General features: G+C 37.7%; 1 protein-coding gene across 2 annotated transcripts; it reads left to right on the top strand.

Annotated features, from left to right (window-relative positions):
• The first annotated feature begins 210 nt into the window (after positions 1–210).
• NAA50 (N-alpha-acetyltransferase 50, NatE catalytic subunit) lies at positions 211–23,148 on the top strand. 2 transcript variants are annotated; one of them, XM_014792241.2, is made up of 5 exons: positions 211–481; positions 17,864–17,997; positions 18,417–18,536; positions 18,980–19,046; positions 20,098–23,148. In XM_014792241.2, exons 1-5 carry the CDS (start codon positions 474–476, stop codon positions 20,273–20,275), a joined length of 507 nt encoding a protein of 168 aa, XP_014647727.1. In that variant the 5' UTR covers positions 211–473; the 3' UTR covers positions 20,276–23,148. The 2 variants fall into 2 exon arrangements, with proteins under 2 accessions (XP_014647727.1, XP_004436628.1); XM_004436571.3 differs by having other exon boundaries at positions 212–481; positions 17,861–17,997.
• Positions 23,149–24,611: the final 1,463 nt, after the last annotated feature.

Below are 24,611 nucleotides of genomic sequence, written 5' to 3'. Positions count from 1 at the left end.
TACCGGGCAAGCCCTACAAGTAGTGTCTTAAGGGATGGGAGGAGGCAAAAGACGCCAGAAGGCACAGCCTAATAGAAACACGGAGGTCCTGAAGTGGAGGGGGAAGGGAGCGCGCAGGCCGGCACTGCGGCTGCGCGCGAGGCGGCCGCCGCGCCGGCGCGCAGAAGGGCGGGGTGAAAGGTCACACCGCGGCGGCGGGTCTGGCTGGCAGCGGCGGGCGGGAGCCGAGCGCCCTGTGTGCACGTGTGGAGGAGCGGCGGCCCCAGCGCGGCGGCGGAGACACCCCCGCCCCCTCCGGAGACGCAGGGCTGCGCTCGACTCTCGCGGCCTCGGTCACCCGCTCAGCTCCCTGTCCTCGGCGAGGAGGCCGGTTGTGGGGTTGAGTGGCCCGAGCGGAGGGCGCGGAGAGCTCAGGGCGGCGACGACGACGGCGTTGATAGCGGTGGTAACAACGGCCTCAGCGGGCGGGGAAGATGAAAGGGTGAGGAAGGGCAGCGGGGCAGGGCCCGGCCGGCGGGGGAGCGCGGCTGCGGAGGCGGGAGAGACTCGGGGCGAAGAGCCGGCGGAGACGGCTGGGCTCTCTGCTCGCGGAGGGGGCGGAGGCTCGGCGCGGGCTGTTGGCGGGCTGAAGGGCCAGCGGGGCCAGGACCCGGGGACCCAGGGCTTCGGCCCGGAGGACGGGGGTGGCTTGAGTGGAGACTAGCAGCCGAGTGGGGCGACAGGGAAAAGCCGTGTGACTCGTCTGGGGCCTCCCCCGGGAGCGGACGGCTGAGCCACCCGGCCCGCCACTCAAGCGGAATGGGCTGGTTGTCCTCTTCGGAGCCAGCCTGAGCCCGGGGAGCTGCGGTCTTGGACACTTTTCCGTTGGGTTCACCCTGGGGAGCTGTGCCGAACCTTCTGGAGAGAGAAGGAATTGGAATCAAGAGCATGGGGATGAGTATTAAGAGCTAGTGACTCAACTGGATTTGGGTTGGGTCAGAGCGAGTGGAGGAGGGGGAGAGCGTGAGCGCTGTAGACTTGGGGTGCCAGAGTGTTTGAGGAAGTGATGCTGATCAGTAGGGGGAGCTCTCGCTCCAGTAGGTTGCTGTTGCCCCTGTGCTGTGAGGGGTCCATGGTGACTACGAGGCTTTCTTCAGGCCATTGGCAAAGTTAATAATTCTTTCACAGTTTCTTTCCTTCTTGTATAAAATTAGGGCTTATTTTGGCTCGACTATTTCCATTTGGATATCACCTGACTATTAAATTACATACTGCTAAAATATTAATTACATAACACAGTGTTTTAAAATATTGCCTAACTTAGCCATTTCGGAGCTTGCGTTTATCCTCCCTGGAGAAAGAAATGGAATCTTAGTGTTAAAAGTTTTCAGAGATGCCTGAGTTTTTTCTATAGTAGCAAGTCCGTTAAAGAATTGTAACTATGTTTTGAGTTAGTGAAGCCTTTCAAACGTTTCAGCAGCCCTTTAGAGGGTGAAATAAAAGTCTTCGAAGTAATTTCATATTGCCTAAAACAAGGGTCTAAATATTATCTTGGAGGTCGCAGAAGAGGTCCAAGAAAGTTTAATTTGGCTTTAGATCTGTAACATGATTCCTTCCTCTGATTTTGCTTTAAATGTTGGAAATTTGTTCTAATGTTGAATTGTATGTTTTGTATTAAAGATTAGAAATCGTGAAGAAATTTTCACACTACCTGCATTGTTTCACATCAAGTTCTAAAGAATTCCAATCAGGATACTAATTTAGGGGTATGGGAAGTATTTGCTGCATGTAAATCGTGATCTGGGAAGTTTGGCTTATTATATATGATCCAATATAATTTGGCGAGATTTTGGGGGTTTTTTTTCCTTGAGTATGGATGCTGTCTCTTACTCGTTTTTGTATTCTCATGGGCACTCCATACTTACTTGTCTTGTTCTGTTAAAGTAATAAAAATGAGGCTGAAGAGTTTCCCGTGTTGAGACTGTGCATGGATTTATAAAGGAGGGCCTCCAGGAAATGATTATGGATGTTTAGATCCAAAATCTTTGGTCCAGCTCAGTCTCACTAGGGTGTAATGTTCTTTCTGATACCTAATCTGGCAATAGAAATAGGTTCAAACAATGGTATTATTCACAGTCTACCTTAAGTTAATATACTCATGAGGCAATTATCTTTTTATTAAAATGGTTATTTATGTGTAACAACCTGATGGAGGCAAATCCCCAGAAATGAGTAACCGGCCAAATTTAAAGGAAATTCATAGTTACTGAATCTGTACCTTATGCCAGCAACTATGCCTGAAATGAAGAGTGCTTAGGTCTAGTCCCATCACTTCTTATGATGGAGAGCTTAAAATTGTGTTCTGAGTGGTAAACTTTTAAGATGATTTCACAGGAAATCCCTCTAACTTACGAGATGAGCTAATTACTAGCTAAGATGGGACTTTAAAAAAATTTTCACTTCTAAGTCTTGTGTTTAAGGCACTGAACAAATGAAGACAATAGATATTGTTTAAAATATTTTAAGGCTCTTGAATTCAGAGACTTGTATCACATTGCACAATGTGGTCAATGTTATAGTCCTGACTCTCTGATTTGGAAAGGCCTATGAAAATGAAACAGTGGTCCTAATTATATGGTTTTTGTATGAAATTTTACTTGCAAAGTGTTTTATAATGAGCTAAATAAACTATAAGTTGAATAGAAATACCTAAAATTGGAAACAAATGGAGAACTCCCAACTCTAAATCAATCTACTATTTAAATATTGTTTTATTTTGTTGCCTGTCATTTTGAAACTCTTTAAACTTACTATTTTATCTGCTTTTTCTTCATATTTTTACTTGCTTTTTCTTAGAGTTAGCAATAGGACATTCCATTTTATTGTCATGTATTTTCCTTTTCTCCATAGTAGATAAATTTCCGGTTATTAATTACTGCATGTATTTGTATGCATGGTCTAGAAAGCTGAGGCATATTATGAGATGTTACTTACTTTGTACTGACGTTGCTTGTTTTTATGAACCAGGGACATTGTAGGTTGAATTTGTGCATGGTAAGCTGATTATTATTATCTGTTATTCCTCTCTAGGAGAGTGATATTCATACAAGAAGGTATGCCATACACAGCCATGACTGAGATGACAATGTAATTAGTCGATATAACAGAAAGTCAAACAATCCGTTTACCCTTCAATTGTAGTAAAGAAGTGTAAGTTAGTTGTAATAAAAATGTCTTTAACAAGATGTAAATACATGTGAACAAAGTAAAGATGGGAAAGTAGACAGCAATAATATAAGTATCTTATATAGAACAGTGTAGTTTACTAATTGAAATGTTGAAATATAAGATTCTGCAGTCAGAAACGAATCTATGTCGAAGAACTCAGAATACTGGTTACTCTGACAGCTTATGGACTGGGCAGGGGCACAAAGGAGTTTTTTGAAGTGCTAGAAATATTCTGTATCTTTACCTTGGGTATTGATTACATAGGTGTATACATATGTAAAAATCATTGAACTGTAAACAAGATTTGTGCTCTGTACTATATGAATCTTATGCTTAAATGAAACAGGTTTTTTGTGAGGTTTATTATTGTTTTTGTCAGAAAAAAGAATCTGAAGTGGAATTCCAGAACTTTTGTAAACCTGCAATTCATAATCCTTGCTTCTGTGAAGCCAATAATTTGTGGGGTATTGATTGAGATATTGGATTTTAACAAATACTTTGTAATGTCCCCTTGCTATGTTGAGGTGAATTCATATAAAATATAACCTGCCTGTACCACAATTTTTAAAAAATCTATATAATGTCCTAAGTTATATAAAGGAGAAATAAAAGGAAAGTAAACTATAATAAGATATCTATTTCAATGTATAAATGATCAGATACAGCTACATCATAAATCATGAGACGATCAGATGTTTGCATCTATCTGTAAATAGAATCATTGTGTAATTTAGAAAGTATATCTGCTACCAGTACAGATGTGTGCATTGGTGACTAATGTGTTGCCGTCCGTGTTGTGATTTCTTCCCACAATTGTAGACAACTGTTGGTAAAGTTCTGAACAAAATGAAGAATAATCAAGAATTTCTGTGTTGGAAGAGATTTTTAAAGGCCATCCATATAAAGCATTATCTTTCAAAGCCATTGCTTTTGACAGACCAAACTGGTATCTATATTAAATTTCATTTTGCTACGTCCTCTATTTTCGCCTGTAGAAATCCTTTTAACTTAATTTTCTGTTCCAAGTATTAGCTATGGCTTCCAGCTTTGTGCCATCTGAAAAGATATACCTTCTCAATTATTTAAATGGTTGTCCTTTTTTTTTTTATCACAACCTACAGAAACCATTAGAATACCAGTAGTAACCAATAGAAACTCCCTTTCCATCATAGAAATGAGAATTGTGTGGATTATAGTTTAATAACCGCCAAATTATATAATTGTGCTATCATGGAACACTGCTTTCCCTTGACCTGTTCTCTTCCATTATCTCCTATTTATTCATTCAGTGCCTAACCTATTGGCAAAATGTTTAGTCCTGTCCTGTCCAATACAATAGTGACTAGCTACAGTTGGCTATTGAGCAGTTGAAATGTGGCTCATGTTGCTGAGAAACTGAATTTTAAATTTTAATTAAAATTTTAATTTTAAATTAAAATTTAAAAACTGATACTCAAATTCTGTTGGACAGTTTTTAAGTATGTTTGGAACAACTTGGATATATGAAGCTACTGTAAATGTTATGAAATGTAAATACAGATCAGACAGTTCCAAGGAAAATTAACATTTGAATTGAGATGTGCTGTAAATGTAATACACACTGGATTTTAAAGACTTGGTATAAAAAAAGATTTACAAAAAGTAAAATAGTAATTTTTATTTTGATTACATGTTGAAATAATTTCACTGATTTCTTTTTGTCTTGTTGTATAGATAGAAAGTTTTAAATTACATATATGACTGAAATTATGTTTCTATTGGACAGTTCTGTGGTAGACCCTGAGGAAACAAATTTGTCTAAAACATGATCTCTTCCCTTATGATCTGGTTCCCAAATGGTAAATATTTCTAAATGTTTCAACTGTGGGGCAGCAGATAGTGTGTGGCTGTTTATACTTATGTGGTGAAGGATTCTGAGGCCGTTCCTGGTTTTAGATTAAAATATTGTGATCCGGTCACCTTGTCTGCCATGGATGAGGAAGAGATACTTGAAAGTATGTATTTGCCTTTCCTGAGCTAGTACAACCTATATGCTACTCTATCATCAATAAAGCTGTTCTTAAGGGAGAACCTTGTTTTCCAAGTCCAGAGGCTTTTCACAGTCCTCAATAGTGCTGTAGTGAATGCTTGTTTATAAAACTACTTGACACCATATCCTTTATTATTTCTTTTGGATAATTCCCTAGAAGTGAATTTTTTTGGATCAGAAGGTACTGGCTTTTTTAAAGCTATGGTATTTGTTGCCAACTGACCTTCAGAAAGATAGCCGTTTATACTGCCAGCAGTGTATGAGAGCGTCCTTCTCTTCTCCAAGGGCTGATGGAGAAAGGGAGGGGCACTTGCAAGATCCTTAAAGAAATGGAGGAAGACATTGTGACTGCCATTTTTCAGCCATGGGTGGTATAAATTACCTTTGTCTGGAATGAGGGGCATACATGAGCATTTGTAAAATGATAGAAATAAGTAATAGTTTCTTTACAAGTTGGTTTTGAGGACATATTCACATATAGCCTTAACTCTAGTTTTACTTTGCCGATTAGGTGATAAATGGTATTTCTTTCCTTTTTTTTTTTTTAATTTGATTACTTAGTGAAGTTGGGCATTTCCCACTTTTACTGGCCATTTGTATGTATATCTTTGTGACTTACCTGTTACTTGTATAACTTACCAGTTTTTAATTTGGATATTGGTTGCTTTTTGACTTCATATTACAAAACAATCAAAGAAATTGTTCTTTAGAAAATAGAGTTGAGACATTCAAACTAGTAAATATCGTCAGAGTGATGCCAATTTAGGACCCAGGTCATGAGAAAGAAAAATTTTTTGAAGGTGAGCTCGTTAAACTAGGGTAAGTAAGGAGTATATTTTGTGCTTCGGAGCATTTTAAACATGTCTTATTTCTCTTCCCAGAAAACTAAGGTATATTTAAAGATATATCTGGATCTTCTTACCCCTGCCCCCAGTCTGTATAGTTTATTATCTGTAGCATAACTTATCTTCATAAAGGAGGTCGACTATAATGCAAAAAGCATTGAACTAAAAGCAGCCACATTTTATATAGTTCAATATGCTACTAATGATAGTTAGCGGTAGAGTCATTAATAAGTTTCTTGACCTCTGGGCTTTGGTTTCTTTGTCTTTAAAGAGAACAGCTTGAGCCTGAACAGGAGTAGCCAAAGATTTGAATTCATGTGCCAGTTCTAATCTGTTGATAGTATCTTTATCAGTATTTAATCTGTTGATAGCTTTGATGAATTCTCAGACTGTGAAAAAAGGTGATGTCATTGATTATTAATATCTACCATGACTGCTGTGGCATGTCTGTCACTATTTGCTGTCTCTGGTCTCTGTCAGCTCTGACTTTCTATGATACCAAGAAACAAAACTTGGGAATCACATTTGAGTAGTTCTTTTTCAGACTTGCTTTCTTCATTTTGCTCTTGTCAGCCTTTTGAGACCTGCTCTCCCATTCCCCCCGCTTGAGGCACTTTCACTTTTTCTATAGCTACCCAATACATGCCCTCCACAATTAAGTGCCTACTATATGCCAGGCAGTAGATTCTCATTTTGTCCTCACAACAGCTCTAAGATAGTATCCGTAGTCTACTAATGAAAAAAACACAGAGATGAGCCAAGAAGAAAAGCTCACTTGGTGGGTTCTGGGATTTTTGAGTAGTTTTATATGACCAAAAAAACAATGGAGCAAGGAGGGAAGGCTAGGCCGGTGGCCACAGCTAAATGATGAAGGGCTTTATGTGCAGGGCTGTTCGAGTTTCATTTAGTTGATTATGTGCAACTATTGAAAGCTTTGAAGCAGAGAAGTAAAGTGATCTGATTTGTGTTTAGAAAGATTATTCTGACTGCGATGGCTTCGTCTCCTTGGCTCTATCTTATTCTTCTTCTTTAGGCTATGAGAATTTGGGTTGAAATGATGGCCTGAACCATACTGCTAAGAGAAAGAGTATAGGAACAGATTATGAAGATAGTTGGGAAGCAGAATTAACAAGGATTAAGATGAGACGTAAGAGTACATCTAAAGCTACTTTTCTGTATTGGATAAATGATGGGGCTGTTTAGACAGATAAAGAATAGAGGTAGATGTTCTGATTTCCTGTGGAGAATGAAGAGCTCAGTTTTTGATGTGTTGAATTTGAGATTCCTATAGAGACAACAAGTAAGCAGTTGGAAATATATGCTTGGATTCAGAGATTTGCAAGGAAAAACATCAACGTTTAGGTGGTAGTAAGGGAGAAGCTGTAGTTAGGAAGGAGCTCTCCTAATTGAACATATGGATGACCATGGAAAAAATTTTCGAAGAATAGTTTGATTCTTTTTAGGTTGTAACCTTGAGTAGATTGTGTCCAGATGTGTGTTTAGCAATTCTAGTACCCCACCACGTAATTGCTGAGACTTCTACACACCTAATGCTTGCCACAGGTTGGAGAGCTGGTCCACCTACCACCGCTTTTTTGATACCTACTAAACCTCTAGAACAGTGACTCAACCAGGGGCATATCTCCCACCCCACCCCAGACATCTGGTAATGTCTGGAGATATTTTTGGTTGTCACAGTGGGATGGGTACAGGCTAGAGATGCTGCTAAACATCCTATGGTGCTCCGGAAAGTCCCTTACAGCAGAGAATTATCCAGCCCAAAATATCAAAAGTACCAGGATTGAGAAACTCTGCTCAAAAATCTAGATGAGATGAGAGAGAGCCCATCAGTTATATTAAGGGCCTAGAGATTCTTGGACTCAGTGAAAGTAATTTAGCAATTCTTTGAAATATTTGAGGTCCTGTCCTAAAGTCCTGCCCCAGGTCTTGTAGTTCAGTAGAAGAGGTGGGGTGTGAAAATAAATGCGTATGGCAGTGCAGAGGTGCAGTGCCTTGGAAGGGTGCAAACAGTATTATAGTTCAAATGAGGTGGAAATTTCAGCAGGATGACAGGTTAAGGCCTCATAAGCAGTTCGTGTTTAAGCTTTGCTTTGATAAATGCTGAGTGGGCTTACTTTTAGGTTGAAGGAATTTGTACTTTAGAGGAATCACTCTTTGATGTAATTTACTTGAACGCAAGAGTTTAGAACCTGATTACTGCTAGCTAAGGAAAAATTACCTACCCTCTAAGCCCCTTGAAATTTTTTATCAAAGGACTATGGGCGTACTTTGATCCTTGCTAAAAGACTTTTAAGTTTTACGCAAATGTCCTTTATTAGTACACCTTAGATAAGTGTTTGGGTTAGGTATTTCTCTCTCTTAATAACCTTGAGGAGTAAAGATGACTCCCTTGAGGGAAGCCATATGGTGTGGCTGATCTTGCACTATAAAGGGAATTCCTAGACATAGGCCTAATTCTGGCTTGATTCATAATTGGCTGTATAACTATAGGCACATCTGTCTCTGGGCTTCAGTTCCAACATCTGTAAAATGAAAAGGAATAGACCTAGTGGCTTCTAAGGTCCTTTCCAGGTCAAACATTCTGCAAAAGAAGTGATCGGGCAGTGAAAATTCTGTGCGAAGGTGTACCTAATACCCATCTAAAGTATAAATGGTTAGGCTTGAAGCTTTCTCTATACTTTGTTTTCTCTTTTTGCTATATAACTTAAAAGTCAGACTTTATAGAGAAAGACCCAATTTTGTGTAGTCATATCTCCATCTTGTGGCCTTTCAGAATATTGCTACTGAATTTTGTTTTTACAGTTATGGGCATAATTGACAATACCTTTAATAGCTAAAAACATTTGAGTGCCTATTATCTGATGTTGCTGTGCTAAATACTTAATGTGCATTATGTAATTTTATCACACTGCTTGTTTTATAAGCCAAGGGTAAAAGTTTCCTACTACCATATTCTAAGCGCAAAGGTTGTATGACGTTTGACTAACAGACTAAACTTGTGGTGCTGAACCAAATTAATAGCTATGGGCTTTATAAAGTAGGAGCCAGATTTGTGTTTTCCAGATCTGAGGACTTGCTACACATACCTCTGAGCACTTTTGCTATATTAGTCTGTCCATCTTTTAGATCCTTAGTCTAAAAACTTCGGTATGAAGATGCATTGGGGGTTGTTATGGATTTGAGAAACAAGAAAAATAACAATGTCACATGAATTTGATTGAGCTAAGAGAATAGTTTAGAGTCTTTAGTAGCTATCGTACTGTGTTCATTTTTTTCAGCTAGGGTTGTAAACTCTAGTGCCAGCTTGGAACCAGGAACCAAACAGATAAGGTAAATGAGTAAAACAAGAGGAGAAATGTAGGCTTTATGTAAAATCTTCTGACTTATTTAGCAACCAACTTAATCAAAAAAAAAAAAAACTATTGAGTCAAATAGATGTGGCCATATGGTTAATTTAACTTTAGGCCAGAAATTTGAGGCTTATCTACAGAGTAGAGGTTTTAAACTGATAGTCTGCATTGTTAAATTATATTGAAATCTTATCTGAAGCAAACAGTGTAGTGATTAAAAACCCAGGTTTCAGAGTCAGGCGATTTGAGGTTGAGGCACAGCTCCTCAATACTAGCTATGTCACACACGTTAAAGCTATAGTCTAACATACTGTACTACTTGCATAGGGGAAGTGATTAACATTTTATGTGAAATCCACTCTAATTATATAGCATATTTTTTCCAGTGACCTATTCCACTTCTCTATGCCCATGTTTAGCCTCTATTTCCCTCACCAGACTCCTTGGATTTAGAAATTTACACACATGCAGTGGGAAGTTTATTGATTTAGGTGGGTGTTAAATTTGTATGGTTAACGTAACAAGCTTAATTACAAAAGTAAAGATTCCAAGGTGGAATGTAGGAATCTGCATTTTTAACTGGCAAGGTGATTCTGGTGTATAGCCAGGTTTGGAATCCATTCTTGGATTTTGTGACCCTGCTTTGCCAGATTTTTTCCCTACTCTCTTGCAAATTGTTTCTCAGACATCTTTGTGGACTCCTGTGTTATACCCCTAAAATTCAAGTGTTCTTTTTGGTAGTTAATGCTTTTAGATGTTCTTCTCACTACCGACATTCTTGATAATGCGATCTGTTCCGATAATCAGCAGATGTACGTTATGCATTATTTGTATTCCAGGAAACAACTCTCAAAGTGATGTATTACCAAAGGGAATTCTTTTCTTTATGAGTTAAATTGATGTAAAAAGTCTACATGCATTCCCTCTAATTGTTTTTATCTACTTAATACCAACACTGCTTCCAATCACGTTAGGTAGCATTTAAACTACATTATATAAGTAATTTTTTTTTAATGATCATTCTTACCTAAAAAATGTTTGGCAATAGTTTTAACGAAAACACACACACACACGCATGTCAGGACGTGTAGCTGTTTATACCAAAGGCAGAGAGTACAACAGACTATCCTGAGACTGCTGAATTTAGAAGGGGAGGTCTGTACCAGAATGGAAGGCTCAGTCTCATCCAGCTGTCACTCATCTGCAAACTGAAGGCTTGGTACAGCTGGAAATTGAGAAGTTGTGGTTTGCTAAAGATTTGAAGTTCTTGCCTCCTTTTACTTGTCCTTTTGAATGGTAAAGAATAATGAGGCATCAAGTGGTTTCACTGAGTTTTAGTATCAAAAGTAATGTCTTTGTTCTTTCCCAGCCAAAGTAGCTACACAACTTAACTGCAAAGTACTGCACCTTGTAGTGCCTTATGTAATGAGTAATGTTTGTTTTACTTTCTGTGTGTGTGTGTGTGAGGAAGATCAGCCCTGAGCTAACATCTGTTGCCAATCCTCCTCTTTTTGCTGAGGAAGATTGGCCCTGGGCTAACATCTGTGCCCGTCTTCCTCTACTTTATATGGGACGCTGCCACAGAGTGGCTTGACAAGCGGTGTGTCGGTCTGCACCTGGGATCCAAACCCGAGAACCCCGGGCCACCGAAGCAGGGCGTGCGAGCTTAACCGCTATGCCACCAGGCCACCCGATTTTACTTTTTGTTATGGAAATTTTTAAACACATACAAAAGTAAAGAAAATAGTATAGCGCCCTCATGCATCCAATTCCAGTAAGTAGAATCAATTCCCATGTTGTTATTTCACCTCTGCCTGACCCATGCTTTCCCCTATTCCTTTTTTGCCAGGGTACTGCAAAGGAAATCCTTGACATACTATCCCACTGTTATCTGTAAATACTTCAGTATGAGTCTTTAACATAGAAGGACTTTTTAAAAAATTAAATAACTACAATACTGTTATACCTAATATCTTATGATCTGATACCTTGTCTGTATTTGGTTTATCTCATATGTTTTATAAATGTCTTTTAAAAATAAGCTTGGGGCCATCCCGGTGGCGTATCGGTTAAGTGCCTGTGCTCCACTTTGGTGGCCCCGGGGTTTGTGAGTTCAGATCCCAGGCGCACACTGATGCACTGCTTGTCAAGCCATGCTGTGGTGATGTCCCATATAAAGTAGAGGAAGATGGGCACGGATGTTAGCCCAGGGCCAATCTTCCTCAGCAAAAAAAAAGAGGAGGATTTGCATTGGATGTTAGCTCAGGGCTGATCTTCCTCACAAAAAAATATAAATAAATAAGTTTGTTCAGGGCCATCCCCATGGCCTAGTGGTTACATTTGACATGCTCTGCTTTGGTCGCCTGGGTTTGGTTCCTGGGTTGAGACCTACACCACTTGTCAGCAGCTATGCTGTGGTGGGCAGCCACATACAAAATAGAGGAAGATTGGCACAGACGTTAGCTCAGGGCTAGTCTTCCTCACCAAAAAAAAAAAGTTAAACATATTTGCCATACAACTCACAATCCCACTTCTAGGTATTTTACCAGAAAAAAACTAAAGCATATGTCCACACACAGACTTGTATGCAGTATTCATAGCAGCATTATTTGTAATAGCCACAAAGTAAGTACAGTTACAATGCCCATTAGGTGGAGAATGTATAAACAAAATGTGGTATATTCTATACAATGGAATACTATTCAACTGCTAACACATTACAACCCGAATGAATCTCAAAAACAATATGCTGCATGAAAGAAGTCTAGTACAAAAGATCACATTTATTGTATGATTCCATTTATGTGAATGGCCAGAAAAGGCAAATCTATAGAAAAGAGAAAGTAGATTTAGTGGCTGGCTGGGGTAGGAAAGGGGATTTACTTAAGATGTGTACAAGGGATTTTGGGGGTATGATGTGAACATTCTAAAGCTGAATTGAGGTGATGGTTGCACAATCTAAATAGTCTAAAAATCGTTGAATTGTATACTTAAAACAGGTGAATTTTATGGTATATAAATTATACCTCGAGAAAGCTGTTTAAGAGAAAAAGAAATGAGAAATGTGTAAGGATGGGGCTAGAGACACAAACTTGGAAGTTGGCAGCATTAAAGGCATAAGACTATGAGGTTGAGATCACCAAGAGAGTAAGTGTAGATAGGACAACCAAGTACTGTCTTGATGTGCGAGGCCCTCATAAAATGGGTTCTCCTTCCACTCCAACCGTAGCTTCCACATTTACACAAAGCACATTTTGTTTTACCATATCAAACTGCCTGTAGTTTTGGGGATACATCTTTGCTGTGTGTTCATGTTATACCCTCTCCTTAGGATGCATTTCTTGCTCTCCCACAGAACCAACTCCTAGTCATTCTTCACAGCCTTTCCCAGGATCACTTCCATTCTAGTATTATTTTTGTACTTTGTCTACATATACTATTACTAGCACATTGTATTATATATGCCTGTATTTCCTACTAGGTGTAAATGCCTTTGCATTCCAGGTGTTAGCACAAAGATGTTCAAATATTTATTGAAACAGCTGATTTATGTTTGAATAGGCAACTGTTATGCTCATAACTCTAGAAAATTTTAGATTCACAGATAGAATTCTTAAAAGCTCTATTTAGTTTTCTAGTAGAGACTTGGCAATTTCTCTTAACTTTTAATTTTATTGACGTTTCTACATAGCCTTCTGCGCTTATGCCTTTGATACTACACGTTCTTTGCTAAATTATATTTACAAGTTGATGTTATTACTCTGATATATTTAGAATATCCCCATCTTAAAATAATTCGGAGCTAAGTGATCAGGATTACAGGAGTATTCCATTTCAATCAGACGTATCATGTTCTCGAGAGTTAAACTGTATTTGAAAGTAGATTTTGCTGACAAAGTTACATTTAATAGACACTTTGAAATTCTGTAACTAGCATATTCTGACAGTCTATTAATAATCAAACAATTTCTTAAACAGCTACCAAACAATATTCATAGTATCCCAATTCTGTTTTAAAATATGTATGTATATATGTGCATAGAAAAATATTGGAAGACTATATACATCAAATTTATTTCTGATCATAGTTTTACAGGATATTTTCACTTCCTGAGTCTTTTCTATGGTGATGGACTTTTTTTTTTTTTAAATCAAGACGTATATTTTTTAATTAGGGAAAGATTAAAGCTACCTCTTCCCTAATGATTCAATATTGTGTTCTATATTGAGGCTTGATCTGCCCACCCTAATAGAAACTTTTTTAGTAGTTAACTTTTATTAGATTCAGTCTAGCACACTGCACCGTAACCACCTTTTCTTCCTGTATGAAGTCAAGAAATACCTGGTTATTATCCTTTTAAAAATTATAAATATACTTGAAGCCTGGTAATTACCTAGAAATCATTCTTAAATTTTTAAAAACTCAATTCTGTCATTTATAATTTAGAAGCTTGACTTCCTAGATTCTCGAATTTTTCTTTGTTATTGTTTACTATTAGACTTTATAATGTAATTTTTCAATCAGTTTTGAAATATAGAGACTTTTTTAAGTGTGATGGAGTAATTTTTTTTTTTTTTTTTTTTTAAGATTTTATTTATTTTATTTTTCCCCCCAAAGCCCCAGTGGATAGTTGTATGCCGTAGCTGCACATCCTTCTAGTTGCTGTATGCGGGACTCGGCCTCAGGATGAACGGAGAAGTGGTGCCTCGATGCGCACCCGGGATCCGAACCCGGGCCACCAGCATCGCAGCGCGCGCACTTTAACCACCAAGCCACAGGGCCGGCCCTGATGGAGTAATTTTTAAATGGCGTGCTTTAATCAATATAAACTATATTGTATTTAAAATAAATTACTGCACCCAATTTGTGGTGCTATGCTAAGTTAAAGAATAGCATTATGCTAAGTAAAATAAGCCAGACATAGAAAGACAAATACTGCATGGTGTCACTTATATGTGGAATCTAAAAAAAAAAGTCAAACTCATAGAAACAGAGAGTAGAAAAGTAGTTGCCAGCGTGGGGGACATAGGGAGAGTTAGGCAAAAAGGGTACAAACTTTCAGCTATAAGATGAATAAGGTCTGGGCCAGCCCCGTGGCTTAGCGGTTAAGTGCGTGCTCTGCTACTGGCGGCCCGGGTTCGGATCCTGGGCGCGCACTGACGCACCACTTCTCCGGCCATGCTGAGGCTGCGTCCCACATACAGCAACTAGAAGGATGTGCAGCTATGACACAGAACTATCTACTGGGGCTTTGGGGGGAAAAAAATAAATAAATAAAATTATTTAAAAAAATGATGAATAAGGTCTTAGGATCTGATGTATAACATGGTCACTATAGTCGGTAGCATTGTAATTGTATAATTGAAATTTGCCTAGAGAGTAGAACTTAAATGTTCTCACATACCAAAAAAGATAAATATGTGAGGTTATGGATGTGTTAATTAACTAAATGGGAGGAATCCTTTAAAAAACATAGTGTACGTAAGATGTGATCCCTGAGTTTCAAGGGATCCTGTATTTTACAACATAACAGTATCTGCAGATTTAAAAAAAAAAAAAAAAACCTGTAAGTAATAGATGGTGGGTAAGTAAGCCCAGTAGATTTTAATCAGTAAAAGGTTTTGAGTGAAATGTCATGTACTTCAGCCTTAAAGAAGAGAAAGTCAAGGTGTGCTTTAATGAAGAGCGGAGTTGTTCTGTGAATGAGACGTAAGCTAGTTAAAGAAGACATGAATCTCACCAAGGGAATTTGTTTTAGTTGTCATATACTTGGGAGAAGGCCATATTTACTCATGTGGCTAGGAGTTGGAAGAGAATATAACAAAGAACTCTCTATATTTTTTACTAAGATGTTTGCATGTTGAAAATTTGTGTGGCTGCTAAGAAACTCAGTATGCTCAGATTTTAAGACGACGTACAAGATATACAGGGGTGGTTGGTCACAATAAATAATAAAAAACAGCATAAAAATAGATTAATTGAGGCAGGAAGGCTAAAGTTCCGAATAAGCATAGCGGTCTCTAATCAGGTTTTTTTTTTTTGGTTTATCTAAATTTTAACATTTGAGAGAATATTGTTTTAAAAATTACCTACAATTTCTTTTCTATTTTTTTCTTTTCTTTTTTTTTCTTCCTTTTTTTTTTATGCTGAGGCAGGTTTGCCCTGAACTAACATCCACTGCCAATCTTCCTCTTTTTGTATGTAAGCCGCCTCCACAGCATGGCCACTGGCAGACGAGTGATGTAGGTCCACACCTGGGAACCTAATCACTAGGCCACTAGGGCTAGCCCAAAATTACCTGCAATTTTGACCACACATTCATTCATTCATTCATTCATTCATTTATTTATTTATTTATTTTTTGTGAGGGAGATCAGCCCTGAGCTAACATCCGTGCTAATCCTCCTCTTTTTTTGCTGAGGAAGACTGGCTCTGAGCTAACATCTATTGCCAGTCCTCCTCCTTTTTTCCCCCAAAGTCGCCCAGTAGATAGTTGTACGTCATAGTTGCACATCCTTCTAGTTGCTGTATGTGGGACACGGCCTCAGCATGGCCGGAGAAGCAGTGCGTCAGTGCGCACCCGGGATCCGAACCTGGGCCACCAGTAGCGGAGCGCGTGCACTTAACTGCTCAGCCACCGGGCTGGCCTGACCACACGTTTTTTTGAATATGCTTTCAAACATTTTTCTGTATGTGTTAAGAAAAGTTGGATCATATTTTTTATGTACATAATTAGAATATACTTTTCTCCCCACAAAACAGTATATCAACAACGTCTTTCTGTGCTAATAATATAAATGTATCGTGCTTTATTTGACCAGTCCCCTACAGGTGAACACTCAGATTTTTCTCTTATTTTTCTTTTTTGCCATTATAAAAGTGTGATGATTAACACTCTTGTTTAGTCTTTTCCCCAACGGAGATTTTTCAAAACCTGTGTGCATGTGAGGCAAACAATTAGGGTGTATTGTTTGTGTTTCCCTGCTGTTGACTGATGCCATCTTGATCTGGAACTAGCGCCACATGAGTAGGACCTACATCTTTCTTTTTTTTTTTTTTGGTGAGGAAGATTAGCCCTGAGCTAACATCTGTTGGCAATCCTCCTCTTGTTGCTTAGAAAGATTGGCTCTGGGCTAACATCGTGCCCATCTTCCTCTACTGCATGGCTTGATAAGTGGTGCGTAGGTCTGCGTCTGGGATCTGAATGTGCAAATCCTGGGCTGCCAAAGCGGAGCATGCGAGCTTAACAACTACGCCACTGGGCTGGCCCCAAGACCTACATCATTTTCTGGCTACTTGGTTGGCATCAGATTGTTTTATTTTTGAGCTTGTTATTTTGATTTGGTGTTCTTTTCTTTAAATGTTTTTATCTCCCACTGTTGATAATTTTTAAGAAGGCAAATAAGGTATATAAGCAACTCTACTAATGATAGTGCTAGTAGTAATAGGAAGAAAAAATGTGTGTAGATGCTATTTTGGTGTGTCTTTTCACATTTGATCATCCTTTAGCTTATAGTAGTGAAATTGACTTTAGCTATTAAAAATTCCTTATGTTAACAGCTCTACAGGCAAAACAACTTTGTTACTATGAGTTGGAAACCATTTAGCTTGAATCCCTTTTCCCATGGAACCAATTGTTTTGATTACATATGGTTTCTTAGAAATGCTACTGTTGCATTCTTGATAAGTAGTTTTCAAACTGGGGTTTTTGTTGTTTCCCCCCCCCCCCTCCAAAATGTGGATTCCCTTGTTCTATTTCCAGAGATTCTGCTTCTGAAGATAGGGGTGGAGTCCAGGAGTCTGGATTTTGAATACCACCCCATGTGACTGATGTGGTTGGTTCCCAGCTCAGTGAATACAATGCACATAATTTTTGCATATTTGGATTATTTTCTCAGAATAAATTCCTAGAGTAGGATTGCTTAGACAAAGGAGGTGTGCTTTTTTAGGCTTTTCGATACATAGTGTTAGATTGTCTTCCAGAGACATTGTATCTGTTTACGGTCCCCTCCAGCAGAGTATGAAAATCCCACTTGCCACCCCCTTGCCAATATTAGGTATAATCAGTTTTTTTAATCGGTAATAGATGTCTTGAAGTTTTTTCTGAGCTGCAAGCTTCAAGAAAAATTTTGGCATTTGTGTAGAATATTATTCTGGCCTAATTAGTAATTGTTGTTTACTATATTTGTCTCTAAGTGTATACAGTTATATGAAACCTATTAGTCGAATCTGAATGGAATGGCTGGCAAAATCTGCTTTTAAATGGTAATCTGCTTTGGGATATAAAGTCACTATGAAAGGGTTGAGTTTATCAATCATGAAAAAAAGACTTGATACTCTTTTAAGATGTTCATCTTAAAAGATGAAGCTAATTATATTTTATTGAGTACGTTTTGGTTTGTTCCAGTAGCCGGATCGAACTGGGAGATGTGACACCACACAATATTAAACAATTGAAGAGATTAAACCAGGTCATCTTTCCAGTCAGCTACAATGACAAGTTCTACAAGGATGTGCTGGAGGTTGGCGAGCTAGCAAAACTTGGTATAATATGTTTTTTTCCTCCCTTCATTTGTTTATTCATGTTCTTGACCCTCAGTTTTTAATATTAGAGCAGAAAGAATTAATCTCCTTATTTTACAGGTGAGGAAATGGGGTGATCCAGGTTCTGACAAAAATCTCAGAGAAATCAAGATAAAATATTTGAATTTTAAAAAGAAATGCTAAATATCTTTTCTTATTTAGTGTATGCCTGTTTGTTTTCACATATTTAGCTTTACTCTAAAGGAGGCTTAAATTCCTAAGAATGTGTAGGAAGTTTTTGAGGCTATTGATATTCAGAATAGTTGATAAGGTTTAGTGCTGATAGCAACAATTTAGTCCTTATAGAAGGGAAAGAAAAGATTGAATAAAATGTGTTATTTTGTCTGTTAAACTTTATATCTTTGTATTTTCCGTGGCAGCCTATTTCAATGATATTGCAGTAGGTGCGGTATGCTGTAGGGTGGATCATTCCCAGAATCAGAAGAGACTTTACATCATGACACTAGGATGTCTGGCACCGTACCGAAGGCTAGGAATAGGTAAAATTATTCGTGTTTTTTAAATTTCCTCAAAGAAGCATAAATACATTGTTACTGCTCCTGACCCAGTAAGTCAAACCATTTCTTTTGCGAATACTGGGAAAAGATTACTGAATTCTATAAGATAAGGTGAAAAAAACAATTGTTATTTCTAACATAATTCAGTTGGAAGCCCTATATAGATTTGTTATTGATGTCTCTTTGGCTTTTTCTGTTTTCCTTCTAACTGGAAAGTCTTGTATATAAACATTACTTTGCTGTTAGCAGTTTTAAATGTAACATAGGTAGTGTAGAGAGAGAACAAAATTTTGGAAAATCAGGATGTCTAGTGTTTACCTCATAAATTCTGTTAGGACTTAGTAAGTGTTAAGATAGTGGTTAGATTTGTAATTTAAAAATTGATTTTTATGAGATTACTTATTTGTTGTTTGTCTTGTTGATAGGAACTAAAATGTTAAATCATGTCTTAAACATCTGTGAAAAAGATGGCACTTTTGACAACATCTATTTGTAAGTAAAATTATATTTAGTGTTCTTATCTAAAGAGTTTAATGAATTGGGAATAGAAAGCTTTGCTAGAAACTTTAAAATCTGGTCACTTATTTCATTGTATCTTTTCGCAACACCATGAAAGTATTGGTTATGAAATTTTGTTTTGTTTTAATAAATAGATAAGGAACTTGAGATAAAACATTTTCATTTTTGCTTTATTACTTTGGGGTGGGACCTCCAAAGTCACAGAGATGAAACCAAGATTAAAACTCAAGTCTTCAGAATTTAAGAATTAATACCATTAATGCTACTTTTCTCATGCCATCGTTTGCACTTTTGTCTTTTGTTCAAGGCTTTCAGTGACGTGCTCATTGGTAGTAGAGTTGAATCATCAAAATCAGAGAGTACATAGCTGGTATCGTAAGATACCTCAGATTAAGACCCAGGCTAAGATCACAACTGTGGATTGTTTATAATATAAATATTAAGATTATTCTCATTTTCACTTTGGCGGTAGGAGAGATTAAATCATGTAATGCTATTTTGGGGAGTAATTGAGAAAGCTCAAATTATTTTCAAAATACATCTTTTTCTTTTAATCAGTCAGAAGGAGGATATATGCAGGCATTTGAGACCCTAGTTGTGTTTTTTTTTTAAGCATTTTTTTCTGCATGTGTTAATATCATCTTTGAGTTATCCCTATGGTTATTTACCCATTTATAATTATATGAATCTTTTCTTCCCTTGCAATAAAAGATATTGTGATAGCTAGGGTATTTTATCCTTTGTTGATTGTGAGAGTAAACACTATTCCTGAGTCTCCTAATCTCAGCCCATCTGTCTTGCAAATGTAAGAGTTAGGTTAAAAGTGTAAATTTGTCATCAAAAGGTTTTCTGAAATCAATACCTAATCTTTGTTGATTACTAGTAATTGTAAAGAGAATCTAACAAATGTCTGCAGTATTCCAGCTCCAACCAATTTGAAGCTATCTGTGGAGAACACATAAAAGCAGATGAAATCTTAATTTTTTTTTCTCTGTTACCCCTTTCTTACCCCTTTCTACCTCAGGCATGTCCAGATCAGCAATGAGTCGGCAATTGACTTCTACAGGAAGTTTGGCTTTGAGATTATTGAGACAAAGAAGAACTACTATAAGAGGATAGAGCCCGCAGATGCTCATGTGCTGCAGAAAAACCTCAAAGTCCCTTCTGGCCAGAATGCAGATGTGCAAAAGACAGACAACTGAACAGATTACAAATGAACTTTCTTGCACTTGCTTGTCACCAAATAAAAGAGAGGCCCATTGATTTTTTCCCCCCTCTTTCTTTTAAAGCTTCCCCCCCTCCTAGTTCTTGTTTTTCCTCCTTTCTTTTCTTTCCTTTCCTCAAGAGTTCTAATACTTTGAGGGATTTTAAAATTAATCATGTTTGGATGGTTTTAGTTCTCTTATTTTTGTGAGGTGGTTTGATTGTAGGAAGGAGAAGGTATAGATCTGTTTAGTTTTATGGTTAAGATATACGGTCCCAAAAATTTGGGTGTCAATTTCAAATTTTTTTAGCTTTTTTTTATGTCCTGCTTTCACATTGAAGGGCAGAGCCTACAAAATATTGTATATTTCAAAAGAACAAAAAGAAGCAGCAGCAATATCTTGTTCTCTAATTCATAGACAAGTTTAGTGTGTTTGTGGTACTTTGGGTTTTTCAAGACTGTGGGATACTAATCCCTAGACATTGCCTTCACTCCACCTTTTGTCCTTCTGAGTACTATCTCAGGAGTTGGACCATTGTTATCCTTGTAAGAAATACTAAGCTTATTTTGTTTTTTTAAGCAATTATTTCTTCCTCGCTGGTGGCTGAGGGTGGGTGGGACAGTTTGGGTAGGTAATGTTATACTTTGGTCTCAGTATTTGAGTTAAACTGCTTTTTGCTAACGAGTGGGCTGGTTGTTAGCAGGTTTCTTTTTCCTGCTGTGGATTGTTATTAGTGGCATTAACTTTTAGAGTGTGGGCTGGTGAGATTAATTTTTTTTAATATCCCAGCTGGAGATATGGCCTTTAACTGACCTAAAGAGGTTTGTTGTAATTTACTTTTTTTTCCTGTCCTTTTTCTTTAGTAAACCCACAATAGTTAGTCTAACCTTAAAAATGGAGTTGATGTCCTTATAGGTCAATACCCCTAAATAAATCTGAAGCAGGTGTTGTCTCTTGGACATATTAAAAAATACCTAAAAGGAAGCTTAAATGGACTTGTGGCACAATAAATGCATTTAATGTCAGCTAATGCAGGCTGTTAAAAGTGTGGCCACTGAGCGTTTGATTGTATAGGAAAGAATATCTAGACAGTATTTTTGAGAATAACATAGCTGTACTATTGCTTATCTGTTGGAGAATATCCCAGATTTGCTTACATTCTGTGCCTATGATATTGAGTTTAAGGATTTGGGGGAGGGGGAATTGTTAAACCTATTGCTTCTATTCTTGGAATAGTAGAAGTCTAGAAGTGTTAATTACACAAGTGTCACTGTGACCTCCTCTACTGACAGGGCTGGGTTTTGCCAGATCATTTTCTGGCACATAGAGAGTGGCTTTGATGGGTTGATAACTTTTTATAAGATAGCAGACATCTGAGATTTTCATGTTTATATTTTCCTCCATAGTCCCATCTCCAATGTTTAAAATTTTCTAGATTGCCAATACTGGAGGCCTAAGAAATGTTCTCATTAGACTTTAAAACAATGCACAGGGCTTGAATTTTCTCTCATTTGACTTTAAAGAAGGTTTGATTCGTAATATTTATGCTCTTAAGTAAATTCTGGTATTAAAGTCTCATCTCTCCAGTATGTTAAATGACATAATTACTTTACACAATGTTTATGCACATTTTATAATCTTAAGTTCTTATTTGAGAATGTGAAAGGATAAAGTCCAGTAGACTTCAACAGTCTTAATTGAGTGCCAAGAATAATATGGAAAAGGAAGATAATTGATGAATGAATTTATAGGGTTGTAATCTTAAGATAGTAAAAATGTAGAAAGACCATGCTGGTTTCTTGGGTATCAGTTTCTTAAGCAGTCCAAATCCAAGCTTAGAAGAAAAGTTGAGCATTAAGCACCTTTACAAGCTTCGTGGATAAGGTTCAGCTTGCTCTTGCCAAGACAAGAGTGCTTGAGTTACAGAGGCATAATTAGTTTGAAGAATTCAGCCTTTTTGTAAACTTCCAGATATGAAAATAGATTTTGATATATAATTGAGTTTTCTGAGATGCCACTGCCTCTATTTCTATAACCATTTCACTTGGACTATCTAATCAGTCCTATGAATGTATCCCTTAATGTGGTTATTGGAAACCGAATAGCTGCCTCATGACAATTAAGTACACGTTATTTAAGGAGGAAGAAATATTAAATTTTGAATTGAGTGTGTAGGCTCCCTATCATTATAGTGTTTCTTTTTCCACACTAGTCAATGACTTTAATTTGTAAATGTTTGTAAAGGGTTAATTGTCCTATATCAAACTTGTATTGAATAATTCCATCCACTTATGGAGGCGGAGGGTGTAGAAGAGGTAGAAGCTGGGGGCTAGTTCATATGCCTGTGAGTCAGTGAAGACAGAAATAATGTCCCGTGTTGAGTTAGTTATTTTGAAATATAAAAATTATCATTGAGGTAAAACAGTTCTATTAACTGGAAAATCACAGTATCTATCCATCATATTTTTCAGGACAGATAGTTTTTATTGTGGGGAGAATAGGTAAAAATTATATTGTATGGTAATTGCATTTAGGTTCTGAAGAAAAGAATCTGCAGAGAAATCTATGCAATACATAATTTGTCCAGATTAGTTTCAATACATAATTTGTCCAGATTAGTTTTCATTTGGGGAAAGAAGTTCTGAAATATCCCCAAAACAGTTTACTCATCAATTGAAAAGTCCTCCAAAAACAGAACTATTGGGAAACCGTGGTATGTGGGGTGGAAAAGAAAAGCTCCCTCAGTTTTTTGGAGGGAATAACTTTAAAAATACTTAAATGGCTAAGTTTACTTGGTGCAGTTAAGAATTAAACTTGTTGATTTTAACATTGCTGTTACATCTGAAATAAACTTATGTGATGTTCTAGTAGTAATCTGTGGTGTTTGGTAAATGTCAAAGAAAACCCTGCATTTGTCAAGTTCTGAGATCAGCAGCTTGTGTAGTTGTTGTTAACTGTTTTATTTACTTTCACGGTTCTTTAAAATCTAACTTAAAACTAATTGAACTAAGCCAAGTTAATCAAGGACTCCTAATTCACGCCTTTTGGAACTTGCTAGAAACACTGCCCAGTATCTGCAGTTCAGTCCCAATGAGTAAAAAATAAGATCCAAGGAGCTGTCTTAGTACTGCTGTATTTTGAATGTAAGTGTTAAAAACACCTGACGCTTTAGGCTGTGATCTAATTAGTAGTGTGCATTGACTGCAGATAGTGGATATTCAATATTTTTTTACTTTTGTTAGCAGTGAGGGAGGAATTTAGTAGTTCTGTAAGTTGAGAATTGCTTTTTAAGTTTTTTTCTGAATGTCAAACACGAATTTAAACTTTTGTCTTTAACAAAATTAACTCAATACTTAATATCTTAGTCAAAAGCGTTGTGATTGCAATTTTATTTATTCCATTCAAGAAACAATGAGTGATCTTTGCCTGATGTGTGTTAATTATTACTGTGTAGCACATCATCCCAAAATTCAGCAGCTTAAAAAATCAAATGTATTGTTGCCCACAGTTTCTGAGTCAGGAATCCAGGAACAGCTTAGCTGGGTCCTTCTGGCTTGAGGTCTCATCATATTGCAGTGAAACTCTCAGCCAGGGCTACATCATCTTGAAGGCTTGACTAGGGCTGAAGCAGCCACTTCTAAGATGGCTCACTCACTTGGCTGTTGGAGGAACTCAGTTTCTCACTCTGTGGGTGTCTTCAGAGGGCTGCCTGAGTGATAACTGGTGTCTGGTTTACCCCGGAGTGAGTGATCCAAGAGAGTGAGCAGAAGCCATACTCTTGTGTAACCTCTCTTGGGCAGTGACATACCAGTTACTTTACCTGTAATACAGGGAGGTGGGGATCAGTGGACCTGGCTACCACATTATGCTTGGAGAAAATGTTGAGTTTCGTTGACAACCAAACCAACGTAGTTGGGAAGGTTCTGTTGTCTTCCTCTCTGAAGGGCTTAGTTTCCTAAATGAGGGTTAGAAAGCACTGCACTTGACCATTGTTCAGGATGTAAAAGAAATAGGGAGTGGGCCTACAAGTTCTGCTCTTATGGTTGGGTTTTCCACTGGATGTGGTGTAGACTAATCTGTCTCCCAGGTTGATGCTTTTCTAGCTGGGTGCTCTGAACATTCCTGAGAAGTTGGGTCCTGTACCGAGTAGGAGTGGTGAGCCTCTTGAGAGTTTTTCAGAGTAAATCACAGGGACAGGGTCTTTTTTGGACTTCCCTTACAAGGCTGTACCGCAGGAATTTAGTCCTCATTTGTGATACAGCCAAGTAACATGGCCAAATGGAAAAAAGGACTTGAGTCAGATTTTTAAATGTAGGTGTAGTTACCTGGATAG

The sequence above is a fragment of the Ceratotherium simum genome, chromosome 15 (genome assembly GCF_057802395.1).
Source record: "Ceratotherium simum simum isolate JZ-2026a chromosome 15, ASM5780239v1, whole genome shotgun sequence".
Taxonomy (NCBI): domain Eukaryota; kingdom Metazoa; phylum Chordata; class Mammalia; order Perissodactyla; family Rhinocerotidae; genus Ceratotherium; species Ceratotherium simum.
The sequence above is the reverse complement of the archived record's forward strand: the minus strand, read 5'-3'. Positions and strand labels throughout refer to the sequence as shown.